The sequence below is a fragment of the Cucurbita pepo genome, chromosome 11 (assembly GCF_057944985.1).
Source record: "Cucurbita pepo subsp. pepo isolate OVF chromosome 11, ASM5794498v1, whole genome shotgun sequence".
NCBI lineage: Eukaryota > Viridiplantae > Streptophyta > Magnoliopsida > Cucurbitales > Cucurbitaceae > Cucurbita > Cucurbita pepo.
The window spans coordinates 14,293,085-14,314,966 of record NC_141808.1 but is presented as its reverse complement, the minus strand read 5'-3'; the positions used below and the strand labels follow the sequence as shown (position 1 = coordinate 14,314,966).

At 37.0% G+C, this 21,882-nt stretch overlaps 2 protein-coding genes and 1 long non-coding RNA gene across 4 annotated transcripts; all 3 read left to right on the top strand.

Moving 5' to 3' along the window:
* The first annotated feature begins 3,239 nt into the window (after nucleotides 1-3,239).
* On the top strand, nucleotides 3,240-5,094 carry LOC111805790 (glycosyltransferase family 92 protein RCOM_0530710). The gene has a single exon (XM_023691023.2). The coding sequence runs from the start codon at nucleotides 3,308-3,310 to the stop codon at nucleotides 4,997-4,999; it is 1,692 nt and encodes a 563-aa protein (XP_023546791.2). The 5' UTR covers nucleotides 3,240-3,307; the 3' UTR covers nucleotides 5,000-5,094.
* A 2,986-nt stretch (nucleotides 5,095-8,080) lies between these two features.
* Nucleotides 8,081-20,327, top strand: LOC111805362 (U-box domain-containing protein 44). Of its 2 annotated transcripts, none has more exons than XM_023690419.2 (4): nucleotides 8,081-8,463; nucleotides 8,618-9,191; nucleotides 9,283-9,592; nucleotides 18,430-20,327. In XM_023690419.2, the coding sequence occupies exons 2-4, from the start codon at nucleotides 8,637-8,639 to the stop codon at nucleotides 20,010-20,012; spliced, it is 2,448 nt and encodes an 815-aa protein (XP_023546187.2). In that variant the 5' UTR covers nucleotides 8,081-8,463; nucleotides 8,618-8,636; the 3' UTR covers nucleotides 20,013-20,327. The 2 variants fall into 2 exon arrangements, with proteins under 2 accessions (XP_023546187.2, XP_023546186.2); XM_023690418.2 differs by having other exon boundaries at nucleotides 8,590-9,191.
* On the top strand, nucleotides 11,984-16,340 carry LOC147790397 (uncharacterized). The gene is made up of 2 exons (XR_015422908.1): nucleotides 11,984-15,264; nucleotides 15,380-16,340. It is a non-coding gene; the product is annotated as an uncharacterized LOC147790397 (long non-coding RNA).
* Nucleotides 20,328-21,882: the final 1,555 nt, after the last annotated feature.

Below are 21,882 nucleotides of genomic sequence, written 5' to 3'. Positions count from 1 at the left end.
TACTTTTTAAGATCAACGTGAAAAAGACATGAAAGAGGAAGGACGTGTGCCCTTACAAAGGATTCCTATGGGACACGTTGTAAGAGAAGTGTTTGAGGTATGAGCATTAATGGATTCTAATTTTCAATATAATAAAATAAATTTAAGGACACGTGGAGAAATCTGATTGGCTGGACTTTTGATTTGTTTAATGAAAATACAAAGTTGAATGAAATTGTAAGGTCGTGTTTGGAAACGGTCGTTGTGATTGCAAATTTATATTATAAAATATGTAGAAACTGGAAAGTCAATTGATGAGCTGGCAGTTTGCCAACAACTAATCTCTTTTTTTTATTTTTTATTTATTAATATATCTAATAAATTTTTAATATTATGTCTTTTTTTTTTAATATTTTAATTTTATATTTAATAGATAATTAAAATATTTGACATTTTTTAAAATTCAAAAATCTTATTACACATAAAATTCAATATTAAGTATTAAATATAATAAATTAGTTATTTTTTAAATAATTGATTAGGTAAAAAATTAATAAATCACAAAATTAAAAATTTAACAAATTTTTAATGTCTATATATCATTAGAAATAAAAAAATCTATTATATATTACTGAAAATTATACTAGAAAATATGTGAGTGAGAACAAAACATGTTGAAAAAACCTCGTATTGGTTTGTGGGAGAGAAATAAGTAACGGGATAATGTCGCAAAGGATGCAGGAGAATGTCGGGGTCATTAGGTGTCAAATCCATATTTCAAATCTTGGACATAGAATGTTACAATGTATGTGTATATGCCCCTTTTGTCGTATAAAATAATTGATTTCGAAGATACTTGACTAATTATCATATTACAGCTTTTACGAGATCAAGTAGAGGGATGTGATGAACTAACGAGAAATCATTTTGTGTTAGGACTTGATTAAGGTAAGAAAAATTTAAAATTCCGGAGGGTTTGTGCAAAGAGGAGAGTATATACGTAGAAAAGAAACAAGTTTTTCGAGATTAGGGTTTTTAAATAACACTCGATTAAAAATCACAAAAAAAAAAAAAAAAAAAACACCCCGACACATATGCTACGGCTAATGCTCCATGTGAGCGCATTCCGAACCTGGTCGAGAATCCTCATTTAAATGGGGAATGAGAGAGAAATTTCTTACCTTAATTAGAAGTCAAAGATAGACATTATATTCATCGTCCCTGTCTTCACCTTTATTATATATATATATATATACACACACAGTAAGTAAATAATATATATTATTTTATATTTTTAAATATTATTATTGAATTTATATAGGTGAATGGAAATTATCAATTAAAAATTATTTAAAATAAATATTTTTTTAAAAAAAGTATATAATAAAAAGATAAAAGAAAAAATCTCGAAGATTGAAATATATTTCTCGTCTTCATCTCGTCTCGGGTTAAAATATTAAAATATTGTGTTGTTTAATTTAAATATTAAAAACATTGGTGTCCTCCGACGTTGTACAGACAGCTATGGTTACACATAATGTCTGAAAAATGAAATAAATAAAAGAGACAACCTTAATCATTTGAACCTTTTCCTCATCGTGACGGCAAGATTGATGCAAAATGGCAAATATTCTATATTCACATATTTCATATGCCATTTCTTAATAAAATGCTATTTTAGTAACACATAAACATTATATTATATAAGAAAATTGACATTACCTTCATTTTCGCATGCCCGTTACTGTCCATCGTTACCAATCACCAACAGTCGTTACTAGCTGCTGACAACCGCCACCTCTCACTACTGGCAACTAACAACGACCATTATCGACAATTATCGGCAATTATCGTCACTATTGTCTGATAAAGAATCAACTCAAGGGAAATCTCTGATACCAAATGATAAAAAATTATTACAAGAAAAGTAAGATTTGAATTATTTTGTTGATCGAATACCTTAAGGTAAGAACACTTGTTTGAGATTCGAATCACTCCATAAGATGGATTAATCATGTCTAGTTTGAATGATTCTAAACATGCAATCTAAACTACATAAATCGACTTTATAATAAAGCTCATAATTTTACCTGGGTCGTTACCAGAGTTATAATTTTTATATTTTATGACCATAATTAGTTACTAGGTACACGTACTTTTCAAATATATTAATAAAAAAATATCATAACTCTAAATTATCATCCATCCAAATTTTGTTATCATTCAAATATAAATGAAACTTGATTCTTCTTTAACGTGACATGAATTGCAACATCTTGTGATAATTTGAACAACATTTTCTCAATATTTTCCTTGAAATTTATCGTTCATGATTGATAGCTTAGTTCATATCATTGTCACTGACTACCAACACCCATCACCGACAATCACCACTACGACTACTACTACCGCTCACGATTAGCAACCATCGTCATATGGTTCCAATAGCAAAATTACAGTCACCTCACTACCACGGACGACTCAGTCGAGCCTACTATAAATTTGGAGCTAGGGTTGTGGTAACCACCCGAACATTTTTTGTAACGACCAAAGCAAACGGACCCGTGTGTTAAGGGTAAATTAAGTAGGGTTGGACGGACACTAACTAATCTTATTATTCTCCTTATACTTTACGAGTCAACTTTATCCATTGCACACGTTATTCTAATTTTTCCTTTTCTATCCCCACACTTCTTATATATTCCTTAATTAACCCCATATCTTCTTTTATTTATTTATTTCCCACCCTTTTTATTTACTCATTTTAATTTGGTTTAATTTTGTTGTTTATTATAGTATGAAATTAAATAATTATTTTACGAAGGTAAATTAATATCAAATTTTTTATTTTGTGGAATTTAATGCCTTTTAAATATATTAATATACTTATTAGAAAGAAATAATGGAAAATAGAGAGAGGTAAAACGAGCAGAGATGTCCATATCTCCACCGTCTATTGAGCAGAGATGTCCACATCTCCACCGTCGATTTCAATCTCCATTTTTATCTTTTCATTTAAAAAAAATTTAAAATATTGTAATAAAATCTAATAATCTTGAATTTCCAAAATTAAAATTTTCGATTTATATAATAAATTTATCTTTTAAGTCTTAATTTTGAAAGGGAGAGGGAATAATATCATCTCCGTTTCCTAGTCATTTTAGCTGATAAAAAAAAAAATCTCATCCTTATATGACCACCAATCACTATCTTCCACGTGTCCTATTTCTCCCTTGGATATATATAAAATCCCCCTGTGACGCAAGCCCCATCACCGCCCGCTTCAATTCCTCTCCATGTCCGTCTTGATTATTCTCCTCTGAAAACCATGCGCCGGAAGCCTTGTTTCGCCGGCCTCCTCTTCTCCTGCGCCGTTTTTCTCATCTTCTCCTTTCAAATCTCCCGTAAGGCCTTCTTCTCCGGCGGCGATCTCCCGTCCCTCTCTTCCGATAAGTTTCTCCCTTCTCGGTCGACGACGAATTCCGTCGCTCATTACGCTATCCATGAAGCTAATTTAGCTCATCGGAATCGCCAACTCTCCTCCGTTCTCCGTTCTATCCCCACGCTTTCGATTCTTCTCCCCGATTGGGAGATTCTTCTGATTTCTTCAATTCATACGCCGCTTTCTTCCCCGGAATCTCTCCGGGATTTCCTCTGTTTGTTTCATAATAACGCTACTTCACCGGCTAATTTCTCTGGTATTTTGGATTTTACTGGTCGTGCTACGTTTAAATGTCGTATGCCGCCGTCCGTCCGTCGTCTCCGGCCGTTTTTGCAACCGCTGCTCACTAAATCGCCGAAGAACGAGTTATCTTCTTCTTCTTCTTCTTCTCCGGCGATGGAATTAATGAGATGGACTTTTCTAGCTTACGAAGCTTTGGAAACAGAGGACGACGTCGTTCTGTTTGTCAAAGGCGTAAACCATCGCCGAGGGATTAATCGATCGCCGAGCGATTTGAAATGCGTGTTCGGCGATGGCGACGACGCCATTAGAACCGCCGTTACGAGCTCTGAGCAGGAGGTTTTCCGATGCCGTCATCCGAATTTAACAACGCGAGATGATTACAACAAGATGAAAATCACTCTGGAAATTTTCGATTCGAAAGGGAAAAGCATCCTCGTGCCGTCCGTCGCGTATTATTCGCCGCGCTACGGCGGCGATTCAGTCGAGGCGAAATTGATGATTTGTGCTTGTACGATGGTGTACAATGTCGGAAAGTTCTTGAAGGAGTGGGTGATTTACTACTCGAGCATCGGCGTTGAGAAGTTCATACTGTACGACAATGGCAGCGACGATGAAATTTCAGAGATCGTGAAGGAATTGAAATTGGAAGGATATAAAATCGAGATCGTGTTCTGGATTTGGCCTAAAACACAGGAGGCTGGATTTTCTCACAGCGCGGAGTATTCGAAGAAATCGTGCAAATGGATGATGATCGTCGATATCGACGAATTCGTCTTCTCTCCGTCGTGGTTGAATTCATTGGAACCATCGAAGAACATGTTGAAATCGCTAATTCCAGCGGAGAATAACGGAATCGGAATGATCACGATTATGTGCAACGATTACGGGCCGTCGAATCGAATCTCGCATCCGGCGGAGGGAGTAACGCAGGGCTACAATTGCAGGATTAAAGCAGAGGAGAGGCACAAATCGATTGTGTTATTGGAGGCGGTGGATCCGTCGCTGTTGAATGTGATTCACCACTTTCGACTGAGGAAGGAGTTCCGGTGGAGGAAGATGAAGTCGTCGGAGGCGGTGGTGAATCACTACAAGTACCAGGCGTGGCCGGAGTTCCGGATGAAGTTTCGTCGGCGCGTGTCGACGTACGTGGTGGATTGGAAGGATCCGGCTAATCCGACGTCGAAAGATAGGGCACCGGGCCTCGGAAACACTGCCGTGGAGCCGCCGGACTGGCCGAGGAAGTTCTGTGAGGTTAGGGATGATCGGTTGAGGTTGTTGACGCGGCGGTGGTTTGGGTTTCAGACGGCGGAGGGGTATAGAATGGCATGGCAGTGATTATGACGTTGGCCGTAGATTTTTTGAGCTTATTGATTTTGTGTATATTCTTTTTAAGGTTACCAAATACAGAGATTAGAAAAAAGAGATTTTGATGATTTTTTTCCATTTTTAAAAATTTAATTAAAAAATACAAATTTTCTCCCAATCCTGTTTGGTGATATATGATATGCCGTGATGTGTTAGAGCGTTAAATACTATCTTATATGTCTGTAAAATTTCACACCAGGTGGAGAGAGAGAAACAAAACTCGAGATCAGGTTGGAGAGAGAAACGAAGCATTTTACACCCGTTGGAGAGAGAAACAAAACTCGAGATTAGGTTGGAGAGAGAAACGAAGCATTCTTTATAAGAGTGTAGAAATCTATCAATAGCAGATGCGTTTTAAAGTCATGAGGCTAATGACAATAAGTAACAAGTGTTTGTTAACCACACTAAATAACGAGCTAAAACGTTGCCACTGATATGCAACTAACTAAATATCGGGTAGTGGTGGACGACTAGGTATTACAAATATATTTTTTTTAGTATTTTGTTTAGAAATATTCTTAAACTTTGGGTTTTATCTTAAAATATGTTTGAACATTCAAAAGTTTCGGTTATGTCCAAAAAAAAAAAAAAAAAATTAAATTAAAATATCATTAAATTTTCAAATAAATTTAAAAAAAATACTTTTACTATTCATACGAGATTCAACCGTTAATATTTTGTTTCAAAAATAATCTTAAAAATTAAAAAAATAATCCATATTACATCACAAAAATATTTATAAACTTTCAAAAGAAACATTAATACCCTTAAACTTGATCTATGAGGTGTAAATAGACAGTTTTTGTTCGTATATATTGAGATGGTAGTAACCTTCTTCTTCTTTTTTTTTTTCTTTTTTTTTTTCGGAGTACGTGGTGTCTTCGAGAATATCGAGCTCTCTAATGGCGCATATAATTGAGAGGCACGTTGAGTTGTAGTGGTTGCTAAAATTCGAGGTGGTAGATAGCAAATTTAACTCAATCTATTTTCACCCGTAAGTTCTTGGATGAAATAGTCCAAAAGTAAAATTGTGAACGCATCACGATCACGTTTTTTTATGGCAGCGGACTTGCGATTGTGTGACACTCACTTCCCAACAAGAAAGTAAGTTAAGTCAATTCATTCTTGCGTAGCCTACGGACAAGCAACTTATGCTCGAGCCTCTGGCCCCGGTTCAAGAAGAAAGTTTTAGAAAACGGGGGCAGAGAGATTTCGAAAGAGAATTTTGAAAGCAAAATTTGAGATATTGAAATTGGTGTTATATGTGATAGAAGCAAAAAGACAATAACAACAGCTTACAACCTATAACTATCGGGTAGGGAGACATCGACACTAAATTTCTACCTAACCTAAAGTATTGATTGTATACATATCATAGACATTTTATACCGAAATACTTCATTCAAAACTTTATAGTAAAACCATAACCTTGGTCTTTCATGCTATCTAGAAGGGCTTTAAATAAAATAATAAAAATTGACAATAATATAAAGTAAAAATGTCATATACTGACCTATATGCTACTATCGCAAATTACCCACAGTCTCTTAGGTTGCGATGCCACTGTCAACCGTACAAGGGGGTCTTGCCTTTGCCTGAAAAATAAGAATAGCACATGACTTGAGTATTTTAAGAAATACTCAATAAGTAACCCCTAACCCACACGTACGAGTATGGACCCAATATCAGTACATATTCCTACGACGGCTATCATAAGCGGGTGATTGGATGTGTATTTACTATTCTACACACGACCCCCACGTATGAGTATGGACCCCCAGTCGGTTTGTCGCCTCCTGAGCTTTTTTCTTATCGGGCGAGCATTCTTTGGTAGTTGTTGATGTCGAACACTTGTTAGGAATAGCGGCCGATATAGCAGCATTATGTAAACATAATGATCGTTTCCCTTGTTCATGCGTATATCAGGGTTGTGCATGATGCCAATTCTTCATATTGCATGTCAATCATATCATATATCATTCACGTCGAACATATATCTATCATAAACTTCTCATATCTTCTAACGTATCAAATTATATCACGCACATATCATATCTTATCATATATCATAACATTCACATAACATATCACGAGCACGTCTTCAAACATATTCTATCTTAACATATCATTTCATCACATACAACATAACATTCACATATCATTTTATAATCGTTCGAATATATGAGCATATGACATGTGAAAGCCATGAATATGTGTCATCAAACACCAAACAATTATAACCAAACCGATAGTAAGGCCACTTACTTGGTTGGCCGTAGCCGACGTTTCCCTAAATTCGAGTACGTTCACTTTCCGTACACCATACAATTATAACCAAACCGATAGTAAGACCACTTACTTGGTTGACTTTAGCCGGCGTTTCTCTAAAGTCGAGTACGTTCACTTTCCGTCCCTCGAAATTGCTCAAAGTATCGTTGGTTGTCATCTCCTATTAGAACATCCATCCCATTTCGGTAATAACTCAAATTAACTTACATAAAAAAATTGAACATTATATTGACCTTTATTACCTTAATCAAGGTCAATTTCAACTTCAAGATGGTCGGATCGATGAAAAATGGACAAATTCCCTTTACCGAGTCGAGTCGAAGCCGAAAGGATTTTCAGCTGCAGGTGTGACACATGACGCAACGAGGCGATGACGTGTGTGCAAGTCGAGTCAGGTCAAGGCGCAAATTGCTGCAAGTACACGAGTCGCGGGCCGTGAGGTTGGGCTATTGCACGTGTTTGAGCTAGAATTCCTTACGATTTTCCTTCTGATTTTTTCTCTCTCCTTGTGACATCATTTCAACGGCTTTTCCATCGTCGCTTTTCTTTGGATTTAAGTCGTCTCGCATTCTAACTACCACTTCATGATGTACGTGTTGATACGTTAATATAACTTAAGAAAAAAAAAAAAAAAGACATTATCTTAAATAATTATTTCATATTTAAAATTTTTAGTACAAAAAGGATTAAAAAAAAAAAGGGATTATTTTTTTCCTACTACTTTTTACGATAAGCCTTCCGCCATTCTCCCTCTTACTTACGGTCAACCACCCCTCCCTGTCCCTCATCCTCTCTCTCTCTCTCTCTCTCTCTATATCGTGGAAGCTCCTGTTGCTTGCCCCAATCACAGCCCAATTCCGCCATCGAATCACACTCTAACCTGAGAAATCTCTCAATTCCACCTCCCCCGACGAATATTTAACTCCAATCCTTCTCCCTCTTTCATGGATGACAGCCAATTCCCCTGTAATGGAGTCCACTTTGGTCAACAAGCCCCCCTGGATTGTTCTTCCGCGAAATTAGCCTTCTCCTGATTCTTCCTTGCTGGAAGGAATCGCAACCGTCTTGTGAATTTTTAATGTGCTTTGTTTTTTTCCTTCCCCTGCCACGCGTGATCACGATTGAGTAGGGCGTAGCCATTGCAGGTTTGATTTTCGCTTTCGTTTTGTTTAATCCTGTTATTTTACTTTCATGTTGTTGTGTTTGTTGAGATTAGGGTTGATTTTGAGGTTTTCTTTACTCCATTTGGATTTCTCGTGGCTACTGTGCAGTCAATCTTGTGGTGGCTCTGTTTTTCAGGGCTTGAGTTGTAGATCGGATGGCTGAGAGTTGGGATGGAAGTTATGATGACTCTGGAAGCTTTTCAGATGAGAGCGGTTTTTACGCGAGATTGCATATTGAACCTATTTATGATTCGTTTTTGTGCCCTTTAACGAAGAAAGTAATGCGGGATCCTGTTACTATAGAAAGTGGGCAAACTTTTGAACGTGCGGCCATTGAGATGTGGTTCAACGAATGCAGGGAGGGTAGAAGGAAGCCAATCTGTCCAATGACACTAAAAGAATTAAGAACCACGGATCTGAATCCGAGTATTGCTCTGCGAAATACTATTGAAGAGTGGACTGCGAGGAATGAAGCTGTTCAGCTAGATATGGCTCGTAAGTCACTTAACTTGGGAAGTCCAGAAAATGAAACATTGGGATCTTTGAAGTATGTTCAACATGTCTGCCAAAAGGGTTTGTCGAGCCACATCGCACGAAATGCGGGGTTAATACCTATGATTGTTAGCTTGTTGAAGAGCACCAGTCGAAGAGTTCAGTTTAGAGCTTTGGAAACGCTTAAAATTGTGGTGCAAGAAGACAATGAGTGTAAGGTTGTCATTCACGGGTTAGATTTCATTAGCGTGTCGAGCTAGCTAAGTTATGCTTGTGGACTTCTTGTGAACCACTTGTTTCATTTGACAGGAAATGTTAGCTGAAGGTGACACTCTTCGTACGGTAGTAAAGTTCTTGCGTCATGAGCGTTCGAAAGAGAAGGAGGAAGCTGTAGCTTTGCTGTATGAGCTTTCCACGTCCCAAGACTTGTGTGAAAAGATTGGTTCAGTTAATGGGGCTATTCTTATATTAGTTGGAATGTCAAGCAGCAGATCTGAGAACGTCACCACAGTTGAAAATGCTGAGAGAACATTAGAGAATCTGCAGACATGTGAGAATAATATTCGACAAATGGCTGAATATGGTAGACTGAGGCCTCTTCTGACACAGATTCTTGAAGGTGCGTACATGATCTTCAGCATTAGAGTTATTAGTTTTCATTTGGTATTTGCTTCTTTTGAAAAAGGTGAGGAAGAAAACATTCTAAAAAAGCATTTTTCCATGTTTCTGTTCAATACTTGAACTAATTTCTAATAAACAACATGTGCTTAAATGTATGCCAAACCCTGTCCTGCAGTATCCTTGTTGTTCTAAGTTATATTTGAATACACATTAGAATGTGCATGTAAAGCCTGTAATTAAGCATATTACTGCTGGTTATCTGCTGGACATTCTCACACTTGCCTTAGGGACGTGTCATAGGGATGTGTCGGTGCTTCCTAGACCACCCTATAGGAAATATTTTACCGAATGCTGTACTTCAGCTTTGGCTCGTGTAAAGAATTATGGTACTCTCCTAAGACAACATGCACTCTATTTTGAGCAAAATAGTGGTGTTACTTGTTAGATATGTAACCAATATAGACAGACACATTAGACATGTGGTTTGTAGGTCTCTTTTACTTTTGTTCTTGAAGAAGTTCTTGTAATTTGATTTTAAAGATACGTGGACATGTACGATACTTGTTTAGTGGAGATTGATAACAACCGTATGTCTGGAAAAGTGGAGTTTTGGAGACCAATTGAAGAAAAGTTTTCAAGGACATTGGGAAATTGGAAAAAATTGTGCCCTTCTGAGAGTGCTTTAACCTTGTCTACCTTAGTCCCGGAGAGCTTGCCAACTTAATGTATGTCAAGTGTTCCTGATGGCAAGGAAGGATGTGTATTATCCTTACTAAAGAAGATAAGGGAATTTCTTTGAATGGCAGCAGAGGGTGAGGATTGTTGGGACGGAGTCTCACATTTGCTAATTTAGGGAATGATCATGGATTTATAAGTAATACATCTCCATTGGTATGAGGTCTTTTGGGGAAACCCAAAGCAAAACCATGAGAGCTTATTCTCAAAGTGGACAATATCATACTATTGTGGAGAGTCGTGATTCCTAACATGGTATCAGAGCCATGCCCTTAATTTAGCCATATCAATAGAATCCTCAAGTGTCGAACAAAGGAATTGCTAGCCTCGAAGGTGTAGTCAAAAGTGGCTCATGTGTCGAACAAAGGGTGTACTTTGTTTGAGGGATTTGACTCCAGAGAAATGATTTGAGCCTTGATTAAAGGGAGGTTGTTTGAGGGCTACATAGACCTCAGAGGAGGCTCCATGTGTACTTTGTTCGAGGGGAGGATTGTTGAGAATTGTTGGGAGGGAATTGGCTAATTTAGGGAATGATCATGGGTTTATAAGTAAGGAATACATCTCCGTTGGTATGAGCCCTTTTGGGACAGCCCAAATCAAAGCCATGAGAACTTATGCTCAAAGTGAACGATAGCATACCATTGTGGAGAGTAGTGATTCCTAACATCAGGCAAGGGGAATTAAGTTACTTGGTTCATGGGAAGTAGTTTCATAACCACTTGAGTAAGGAGGCTTGGGCTTTGGTAATTTGAGAAAAAGGAATCTAGCGTTACCGATAAAATGGTTGAGTTCTATGGAATTAAAGTAGTAGTAACCGTAGAGGAAATTTGATATGTTGGTTGGAAAACCTATATTCCTGTAGTTTAATATTAAAAAATTGGATTATGACAAAACAAGAGAACACCTTGAGGCAATATTGGATCCAGTTCAAGATGATTACTGCTACTTTCTCGAAGCTCTTTGATGTTGAGTTGGTGGGGAACTTCATTAAAGGGCTGAAAGAAAAAAAATCAGGTATGTGGTTATGGACTAGGTGCTATTCTGATGCAAATTTAGTGACCAGTGGTCTACTCCTATGATGTTCTTTAATAGCAAGCCCAACAAATATCCATTTATTAAATGGAGTTGATAGCTAGGGTGTTCGCAGTATAGAAATGTAGTCAATGTCATTGAGAAGGAAATTTCTTATGTAGTTTTATGCACACATCAGCGAAGTCTACAAAATCTGTTGGTTAGTGTTGATCATCATAGGTGGCTAACAAAATTACTGAGGTATGGTTTTGAAATCCAATATAGGCTCAGGTCGGGGAAAAATTGCTGTTGGTGCCTTAAACTAGTCATCGTCCTCAATGACTTACTTGGGGGCACAACCATTATGAGTTGTGACATTCTTCCTCACTAATAGTCATTGTTCTCGATGACTTACTTTGGGGCACAACCACTCTTTGAATCATGACACTCTCTCCCACTTAATCTCGGCATCGTCCTCGATGACAATCCAACTTTGGACTGGCTGATTTCCGTTTGTACAGTCCTTGTATAATTTTGTTTACATAGAAAGAATATGGAAGAAAATATACTCTAAAATACATTGGAAAAAACGCCTTCTCCCCAACTTCTCTCCCCCCCCCCCCCCCCCCCCACCCCACCCCACCCCACGGCCGACCGTGCCATAGTCATCATTGCTGATAACCTATTCGTCAACTAGAATGTCCCCGCTTTAACCTAACTTAGTCTGCCAAGTCACAATAGCAGCCAAAAAGCTTTCCTCCAGAATAGAAAACAAATTTATTGCAGTGGAGTTTGACAAACGGTATAAATGAGAGTGGTGACAATTACAGAGACGCATTGGAAAAGATATTTCTATATTTCTGTTGAAGAGGTGCTGGGGGTATGGATCACAGACGCAATTGCAGGCCTCCTTCATACCCCTCGGTTACATAAGTGTTATAAGAACGACATTTTGCAATGATCGTTTCTGTGGATTCAAAAAACGATGAATAAGAGAGGTAACTTTGTTGAGGTCACTAATATCTTTGATGTTGGGGGAAAGAACAACATTGTAGTTCCAGCAGGCCTGGACCACCTTAAAGGTTGGGAAGCCTTTCACCAGCTTCTTTCAGAATTTTAATGGAAAAATGTGGACGGAACAAGGAGCCTCAAACACGGGTTTGAAAAACGGAACTTCATATATCAAAGATTGCTTTTGATATGTTAACCAATTGAGTCTAAGAACCTTGATAAATGCTTTGGATATGCAAACCCCTAGTTCACAAATGCTAAACCCCCGAGAATTTGATCTAATAACCTTATTCAAGAATAAGACCTTTAGATCTAAAATTTCAAAAAATCTAAAACGATAAGGAATCACCCCAAGGGAAAGTAAGACTCGGATTACCTTGTTGATCAAATATCTCAAGGCGAGAAAACTTCTTTGAGATTCAAATTACTCATCAAGCAAGATCAATTACATCATTCTTGAATGATTCTAAACATGCAACCTAAACTATATAGAATTGTAAAGAAACTTAGCCGTAGGTTAAAAAGAAGCACAAATGCTCTTTTCACTACATTTTCTAGGTTAGCTTTACAAATACAACATACATGACTTTATATAGCCTCAAAATAAACTCTTGACCTTCCATGAGACATTTCAAAGAGTTGTAACATTTATTCTTTATGTCCATAATTTTCCACCATGTAAATGTAACCTTAGTTTAAATAACGAGTCTTAAAATACATTAATGAAACATCATAACTCTAGATTATCAATTTGTAACCATCTAAGAATAAATGAAACTCATTTTCCTTGAAGTTCATATTGCATGATTGACACACTATTATTCTCCACTTCTTTAAAAGGATTCATCCTCGAATCTATTTGTGAACTTTGGTGCAAAAATTAGTTTAAGAAACACAAAAAACTTCACAACACTTTCTCACACTCAAGAAAATTTAGCCCATTCTGTTTGCACTCATTTACACAAGTTAAGCTCTCATTCTTACCTCTCAAAATTTTCTTTAGAGCCAAGATTGATTTTTAAACTTTGGATTGATTATAAGCTCAATAAATAAAAATAAATGAAAACTAAATTAAAAAGAAACGCAAAGGAAATATAGATCCGATCTAGCCGAAAGTTCTGATACCAAACAATATAGTGACCCTAGTCAATTGAATTTAAGAACTCTTGTAAACGCTTTGGATATGCAAACCCTTAGTTCACAAGTGCTAAAACTCCCAGATCGATTTTATTTCATTCTAAATGATTGTAACTCTTGAGAATTTGAACTAACAACCTTATTGAAGAATCAGACTTTTAGATCTAAAATATTCAAGGACTTCAAACCAATAAAGAATTACCCCAAAAGAAAGTAAGATCTGGATTACCTTATTGATCAAATATCTCAAGATAAGAAACTTCTTTGAGATTCGAATCACTCCACAAGTAAAATCGACCATGTCAAGCTTGAATGATTCCAAACAATTAACCTAAGCTACATAAAATTGCAAAAAACTTAGTCCTTGACTAATAGGAAGCACAAATGCTGTTTTTACCATATTTTCCATGTCTACTTTACAAAGACAACATACATGGCTTTATATAGCCTCAAACTAAAATCCTTGACCTTCCATGATGCATCTCAAGACTTGTAACATTCATATTTTATTGACCATAATTAGCCACTATATACATGTAACCTTAGAGTAAATAAAAAGTCCTAAAATACATTAATAAAATACCATAACTCTAGATTATCATTCAAGGAAGATGGACTTCATTATTTTGGGTGCAATATGAACTTACTTTTGGGTGGATGATAATCTAAAGTTATGGTGTTTCATTATTGTACTTTTAAGACTTTTTATTTACTTTAATGTTAATTTATTTAGTGGCTAATTATGGTCATAAAGTATGAATGTTACCACTCTTAAAATTTCTCATGGAAGATCAAGAGTTTTATTTTGAGACTATATAAAGCGAGGTATGCTATCTTTATTAAGTAGACTTCAAAAATGTAGTAAAAAGAGCATTTGCGTTTTCTTTTAGCCGAGAGATAAGTATTTTTGCAATTCTATGTAGTATGTTGCATGTTTAGAATCATGCAAGTTTGACATGATCGATTTTGCTTGTGGAGTGATTAGAATATCAAATAACTTTTCTTGCCATGATTGATCAACAAGGTAATTCGGATCTTACTTTTTCTGGGGTGATTCCTTATCATTTTGAGGTTCTTGGATATTTTAGATCTAAAGGTCTTATTCTTTAATAAGATTGTTAGATCAAATTCCAAGAGTTGCAATCATTTGGAATAAAATCAAATTGATTGGGGGGTTTTAGCATTTATGAATTTGGAGTTTGCATATCCAAAGCGTTTATGAGGGTTCTTAGATTTAACGGGTTAGAGTTACCATATCAAAAGCAATCTTTGATATTCTCATAAAGATCCACACTCCATAAATTAAAAAGAATATTCCTAAATTTTAACCATCCCTCATATGACAAGACCGCATTCTGTTTTCCATAAAGTTGAGTGTCCCATGCTCCCCATTGGTTGCCACTAGGGACCAAGCAAAGTTAAAACTAGAGAGCAACGTGCGAACATTTTCACCAAGACCCTAGCAAAGGTTAAATTTGCAGACATGCGAGAGTTTCTCGAAGTGAAGAATCTCGAACAAAGTCAAGCTTACAGAGGAGAACGTGAGTTAATAAGCTTGACTTAGCAAAAAAAGTTATTAACTTAGAGCAATTTTAGGATAATTGTTTAGGAGTTATTAACTTGAATGAAAATGATTAGGCTTTTGTTAAGGAAAATTGTTAGTAGTTGCTGACTTGTGGAGAAAGTTTAGGAAACATCCTTCTCCACTGTAAATACTCATGAGGTGTATGCTCATTTCACACCAACAAAGAGAATTAAAAGGCATAAGTGCTTAAGGTTCCTCTATTCAAAATCTCTCTCCCCTTAAGTTGTTCTTCTTGCTTTAAGTTGTTCTTCTTGCTTCAGTTGTTTGTTTCGACATAAAGAGAATTAAAAGGCATAAGTGCTTAAGGTTCCTCTATTCAAAATCTCTCTCCCCTTAAGTTGTTCTTCTTGCTTCAGTTGTTTGTTTCGACATATTTCGATCGTGGGCTACATCCGAGCGTCTGTTTGTTTCGACATATTTCGATCGTGGGCTACATCCGAGCGTCTGTTTGTTTCGACATATTTCGATCGTGGGCTACATCCGAGCGTCTTGAATAGCATAACTATTTACCTTTTTTTGCTCCAAATGGTTCTGATCAAGATGATTAAAGAAATGGGGAAAGTGATGAGGGACTGTGTGTGGAGTGGTGGTAATTATAAGCCGGGAAACAATCTCATCAATTAGAAGACCACTTCACTGCCATCGGTGTACGAGGGGCTCGGAGTTGGCTCTCTGCAGCAACGAAAGGCCTTCCTTCTGCTTAAATGACTATGGAGATTCAACCATGAAAAGGACACTCTTTGGAGAAGAGTGATTGCGTCAATCTTTGGGTGTGATTCTGGTGGTCGGATGACCTAAGAGCTTAAAAAGAATTTTAGTGGCTGACCTTGGGCCAATATTTGCCAACACTGAGATGTGTTTTTCAGTTTGTCAAAAAATTTTATAGGCAATGGCAGAAGTATTCAGTTTTGTAAAGACTCTTGGGTGGACTCTAGACCTTTGGCTGATTTGTTTCCAGACATCTAAGGATGCTTGGTCGCTGATTGTTAGAATCAGGATCGGCCGACTTGGGAACTCAACTTTAGATGAGGTATTTTTGACTGGGAATTCGAGAACTGGGCAGCATCCTATGTTAAACTTGAAAGTATACAGCTAAGCCGAGGGGAGGACAAAATCAAATGAATACTGGAGCCAGGTGGCTCTCTTCGAAATCAGCCTTTCTGTCACTTACCCAGCCTAAATCAGTTAAAGTTTTCTTGTGGACAATTATGTATAGGGACATAAATACTATTGATAGTGTGAGATTCCACATTGGTTAGAGAGAAGATACTAACGTGTTTGAAAACGGTGAGGCTGATAGTGATACTAACGAGCCAAAACAGACAATATTTGCTAATGGTGGGCTTGGGCCAAAACAGACAATATTTGCTAATGGTGGGCTTGGGCTGTTATAAATGATATCAGAGTCAGTCACCAAACGGTGTGCCAGCGAGGACGCTGGCCTCCAAAGGGGGTGGATTGTGAGATCCCATGTTGGTTGGAGAGGGAACCGAAGCATTACTTATAAGGGTGTGGAAACCTCTCCTTAACAAACGTGTTTTAAAATTGTGAAGTTGACAGCGATACGTAACAGACAAAAACGGATAATATCTGCTAGCAGTGGGCTTGGGCTTGGGCTGTTACAGATAGACGGCCGAGAATGTTCCCCTCCTGGTGTTCCTCCCCCTCTTGTTGCTGTCTGTATTCTCAGGGGCAGAAACCCTTGGTTATTCGTTGCTTCATTGTCCTTTTATGACTAACGCGTGGTCTTTTATTTTGGATTGATCGAACTTTCAAGTCTTCTCTTAGATGTTCTTTTTTCTACAATAAATTTTTGTCAATCTACCAAGTGTTATGCCAAATAAGTTTATCATAACATTCATCCATGATGAAGATTAAATGGAAAAATATCAATACTTAAAAGGATTAAATTGGAACTTTGTTAACAGGGACTGAAAAAATGCTGGAACATTACATGGGAACTAGAAAGTAATAGCATATATTTCGCATTTATTTTAGATCATTGGTATTATGTCTCTCCCTGCGGTTCCCTTCAAGTATTAGAGTATTCTATTGACTGCTTGGAGATGAACTGCAGTAGTTATGCATAAACCGACTCATTATTCTTTCACATACACAAAGTAGTCTTGCATGTAATAACTCAGACTCTAGTTTCAATCGTTGGAGTTTTAAAATTAGGTTGAATGGGTGTTTCAGTCAGCTCATTCCCCAGTTCGGTCTGGCAGCTTCGCTCCTTCAACTGAAAAAATGCTGGAACATTACATGGGAACTAGAAAGTAATAGCATATATTTCGCATTTATTTTAGATCATTGGTATTATGTCTCTCCCTGCGGTTCCCTTCAAGTATTAGAGTATTCTATTGACTGCTTGGAGATGAACTGCAGTAGTTATGCATAAACCGACTCATTATTCTTTCACATACACAAAGTAGTCTTGCATGTAATAACTCAGACTCTAGTTTCAATCGTTGGAGTTTTAAAATTAGGTTGAATGGGTGTTTCAGTCAGCTCATTCCCCAGTTTTCCCTGGGGAGTGTGAGATCCCATATTGGTTGGAGAGGAGAACGAAACATTCCTTATAATGTGGAAACCTCTCCCTAGTAGACGCGTTTTAGAAACCGTGAGGTTGACGACAATATGTAACGGGACAAAGCAGACAATATCTGCTAGCGGTAGGTTTGGGCGGTTACAAATGGTATCAGAGCTAGACACTGAGCGGTGTGCCAGCGAGGACGTTGGGCCCCCAAGGAGGGTGGATTGTGAGATCCCATATTGGTTGGATAGGGTAACAAAACATTCCTTATAATGTGGAAACCTCTCCCTAGTTGACGCATCTTAAAACCTTGAGGGGAAGCCCGAAAGGAAAATTCCAAAGAGGACAATATTTGCTAGCGGTTGGCTTGAGCTTGGGCCGTTACAGAAACTTTGGTGGCAATAGACAAAAAAAAAAAAAAAAAAAAAAAAACAAAACAAAACAAAAAAAAAATGCCGGGAGTATAGTTGTGATACCACAAAAACAGGGTATTTTCATTCATTTATTGTGTGTAGAGGCAACTTCAGCCTTAGATATAAAAGAAGCAGCGGATTAAACTTTGACTGATGGGAAGAAAATACTGAAATCAGAAACTTAATTAGTCATTTGAGAGATCAAATTTGCTTTTGTTTTATGACATCTGTTGCAATGGAAATACATGTCTTAATTTTGTCTACATGTTTTTAATAAAGAACTTAATTTATGTATAAAGCATGTGATTGAACTTTTGGATGGGTTTGCAGCAGAGATATCCTCACAGTTTTGAGGAATTCCTTTCATGTTTCCTTTTAAATTACTTCATTCTTCAATGGGATTGTTACAGGCCCCCCAGAAACTAAACATTCTATGGCTGCACATTTGGGCGAGCTAGTTCTAAATAACGACGACAAACTCTTTGTGGCTCAGACCGTGGGGTCGTCGCTAATTAATATCATGAGAAGTGGTGATAAGCAGGCAAAAGAAGCTGCATTAAAAGCCTTGAACCAGATTTCGTCTTTTGAGGCTAGTGCACGAGTTTTGGTACAGCAAGGGATACTGCCACCTCTCGTTCGGGATCTTTTCGCAGTTGGTTCGAACCCACTTCCCATGAAACTAAAAGAAGTATCTGCTACAATTCTTGCCAATATTGTTAGCTCAGGAAGTGATTTCAATTCCATTCCAGTGGAACCTAATAATCAGACCACACTTGTCTCTGAAGCTACTATACATAGCCTGCTACAACTCATTAGCAATACCGGTCCAGCCATTGAATGCAAGCTTCTCCAGGTTCTTGTTGGACTTACGAGTTCTCCTTCAACTATTTCGAGTATTGTTAATGCCATTAGAAGCTCTGGTGCAATAATCAGCTTGGTTCAATTTATCGAGGCCCCACAGCTGGACTTGCGTGTTTCTGCTATAAAGCTCCTCCAGAACATCTCCCCACACTTAAGCCAGGAGCTAGCAGATGCTCTACGTGGTTCGGTTGGCCAGCTGAGCAGTTTATTTAGAATCATAGCAGAAAATACAGGAATCACAGAAGAACAAGCAGCTGCTGTGGGGCTTCTAGCTGATCTCCCTGAAAGGGATTTAGGCCTCTCCCGGCAGATGCTTGATGAAGGAGCTTTTGAGTTGGTCCACCTTAGAATTTTTCAACTCCGCCAAGGGGTGACTAGGGGAGGCCGATTTTTAACACCATTCCTTGAAGGCCTTGTTCGAATTCTTGCGAGGATTACGTTTATACTGGCTGATGAACCTGATGCTGTTGCATTTTGTCGCAACCGCGATCTTGCTGCTTTATTCATCGAACTGCTTCAGTCTAATGGACTTGACAATGTGCAGATGGTTTCAGCCATGGCATTGGAAAATCTATCTTTAGAATCTAAAACTTTGACTCAGTTACCTACGCTTCCGGAACCAGGATTTTGTGCCTCAATTTTCCCATGCTTCAGCTCACAACCAGTGCTGACAGGGCTGTGTCCTCTCCACCGGGGTACATGTTCTTTGAAGGAAACTTTTTGTCTTTTGGAAGGTAATGCAGTCGACAAATTGGTAGCCCTTTTAGATCACGCAAGTGAGAAGGTCGTCGAGGCAGCACTTGCGGCACTATCTACTTTGTTGGATGATGGGGTCGACGTCGAGAAGGGCGTGAACATTTTACACAATGTAGATGGGGTTCAGCCTATATTTAACGTGTTGTTTGAAAACCGCTCAGAGAATCTGATGAGACGGGCAGTTTGGACAGCCGAGAGGCTGTTGCGCAACGACGACATCGCTATCGAATTCTCGAACAATCCAAACGTGAATACAGCACTTGTCGATGCCTTCCAGCATGGTGACTACAAAACAAGGCAGATCGCTGAGCGTGCCTTGAGACATGTTGATAAGTTACCCAACTTCTCCAATATATTTCCTAATCCTGGTACGTAGGGATTACCTTATCTCTTCTACATATGCTCTTGTTCAATTATTTCTGGTTTCTGTTGCCTTTGCATATGAAATTTTCTTTGTTTCTCTCTTTTCTTCCTTTTTCTTATCATTATTTCTTATTTTGGTTTGAGAGATTCTAGCCTCTTTTAAGTATTTGGAGGTAGATATTGGATGTATAAAGTCTCCAGCTCTTTAGACTTATCAGAAATTTGATTTGTTGAGTGATTCTATAGCCTGTAAGTTCTTTTGTTGTCAATCAAATAAACTAGATATCAAGTTCGGGAAGCAATGTTGGATAAAGGTGGTGTTTTTCTATCTTAATTTTGTGTTTATTTTCTGGAGGATTGCTTGTTCATGGATTTGTGCTTCATTAGATTGAGTTTCTTGATCTACTTGCCTAAAATTCAGCGTCGTTACAAGTCCTCGTTCAATAAGCTTAAGGATTAGGCATGATGAACCAACTCGATTCAAAATTCTCAATTTTGAGAGATTTGAACATATATATGTGCAACTTAGGTCGCCTTATATTGGACATACTCGATTATCGAGTATTTATGATTAACATTTGAACGTTATAAATACTTGAAATTTCAACACTTGCCTTCAAGCTGGTTTAAGGATGTTTTTCGAAGTTAGATTGTTGAATTGTTTGATTGAAAGTTCTTTAATGAGTACATCAACAATTTACTTTGTTGTCGGAGGATAAGAAATAGATATTATACTTGCGTTCGATCTTTCTCTTATATAACGTTAAGTAATCGATGTATTTTGTTCTATCATGTAAACTTGTATCACAAGCTAAAGAGATGATGAGTGTACTATTCAATAAACAGTATAGGGTCTATTAGAAAAACTTCAATGTTTAATGTTTCTTTATCTAAGTACCTTTGTGTATAGTATTACGGTCATGTTTATCTAGGGCGTGTTGTTTATCGTCGCATGCCCATTTCAATTATTTTTACCTTACTTTCTATTAGGTAGAATGTATTTTTGTTATTATTATTATTTATGTATGGCTCCTAGTCATTTTTGATGTTCGACAAGACAATTTGCCTCAAAATGTATTATAGGGAGATACTAGTTGTCAATTTTTCATACTTGAGTTGTATGCTACCAATTTTGTTGTTTTTCCTTATTGTTCTAATCTCGTTTTCTAAAATTTGTTTAACATTTTTCTTTATTTCTGCTTTTAAAAAATTGCACAAGACCCAACTAAATATAATATTAATTGACAAAAAATTTATTATAGAAGTTCGAACATATGATATGATTTCTTACTTTGATGTCATCTAAAATTTAAGAAAATATATATTCAAATAGAAACATAAGTATGAGACTCGTTACAATAAAGGCCAAATATTGATGACATTATACATTATACATTCCAATAAATGAGAAAAAAAATCATTTTAACTATAAGTATAACATTTGAATCAATTTACACAATTGACACAAAACTTTCAATGTCATAGATCAAAACATTAGAGATTATATTAACCTTCAACTAACACTATTGGTTAAGTTTTTGTATTAATCACCCCTAGAAATATTTCTTAAATATGTCCAAAGTAATGTGTTACTTTATGGGAGGTATTTGTTTGTTATATTTTTTCTAAAAAAATATTTACCAAAAAAATAATTAAATCATTCTAGATCAGAGGATCACGATCATGAAAAACATGAACCTGACTCTCGAAAGTAGAATTCACTCACATTATAAAAATAAATAGATTTTTGTGTTCCTCACATTTTGATAAGTAAGAAGAATATCTAAACAGCAACATATCATATCTAAACAAATATTCATGGCTAGTATATGAACTTTATCAACCCCATCAATAGTCTTACAAATGATGAGAGCAACATATCC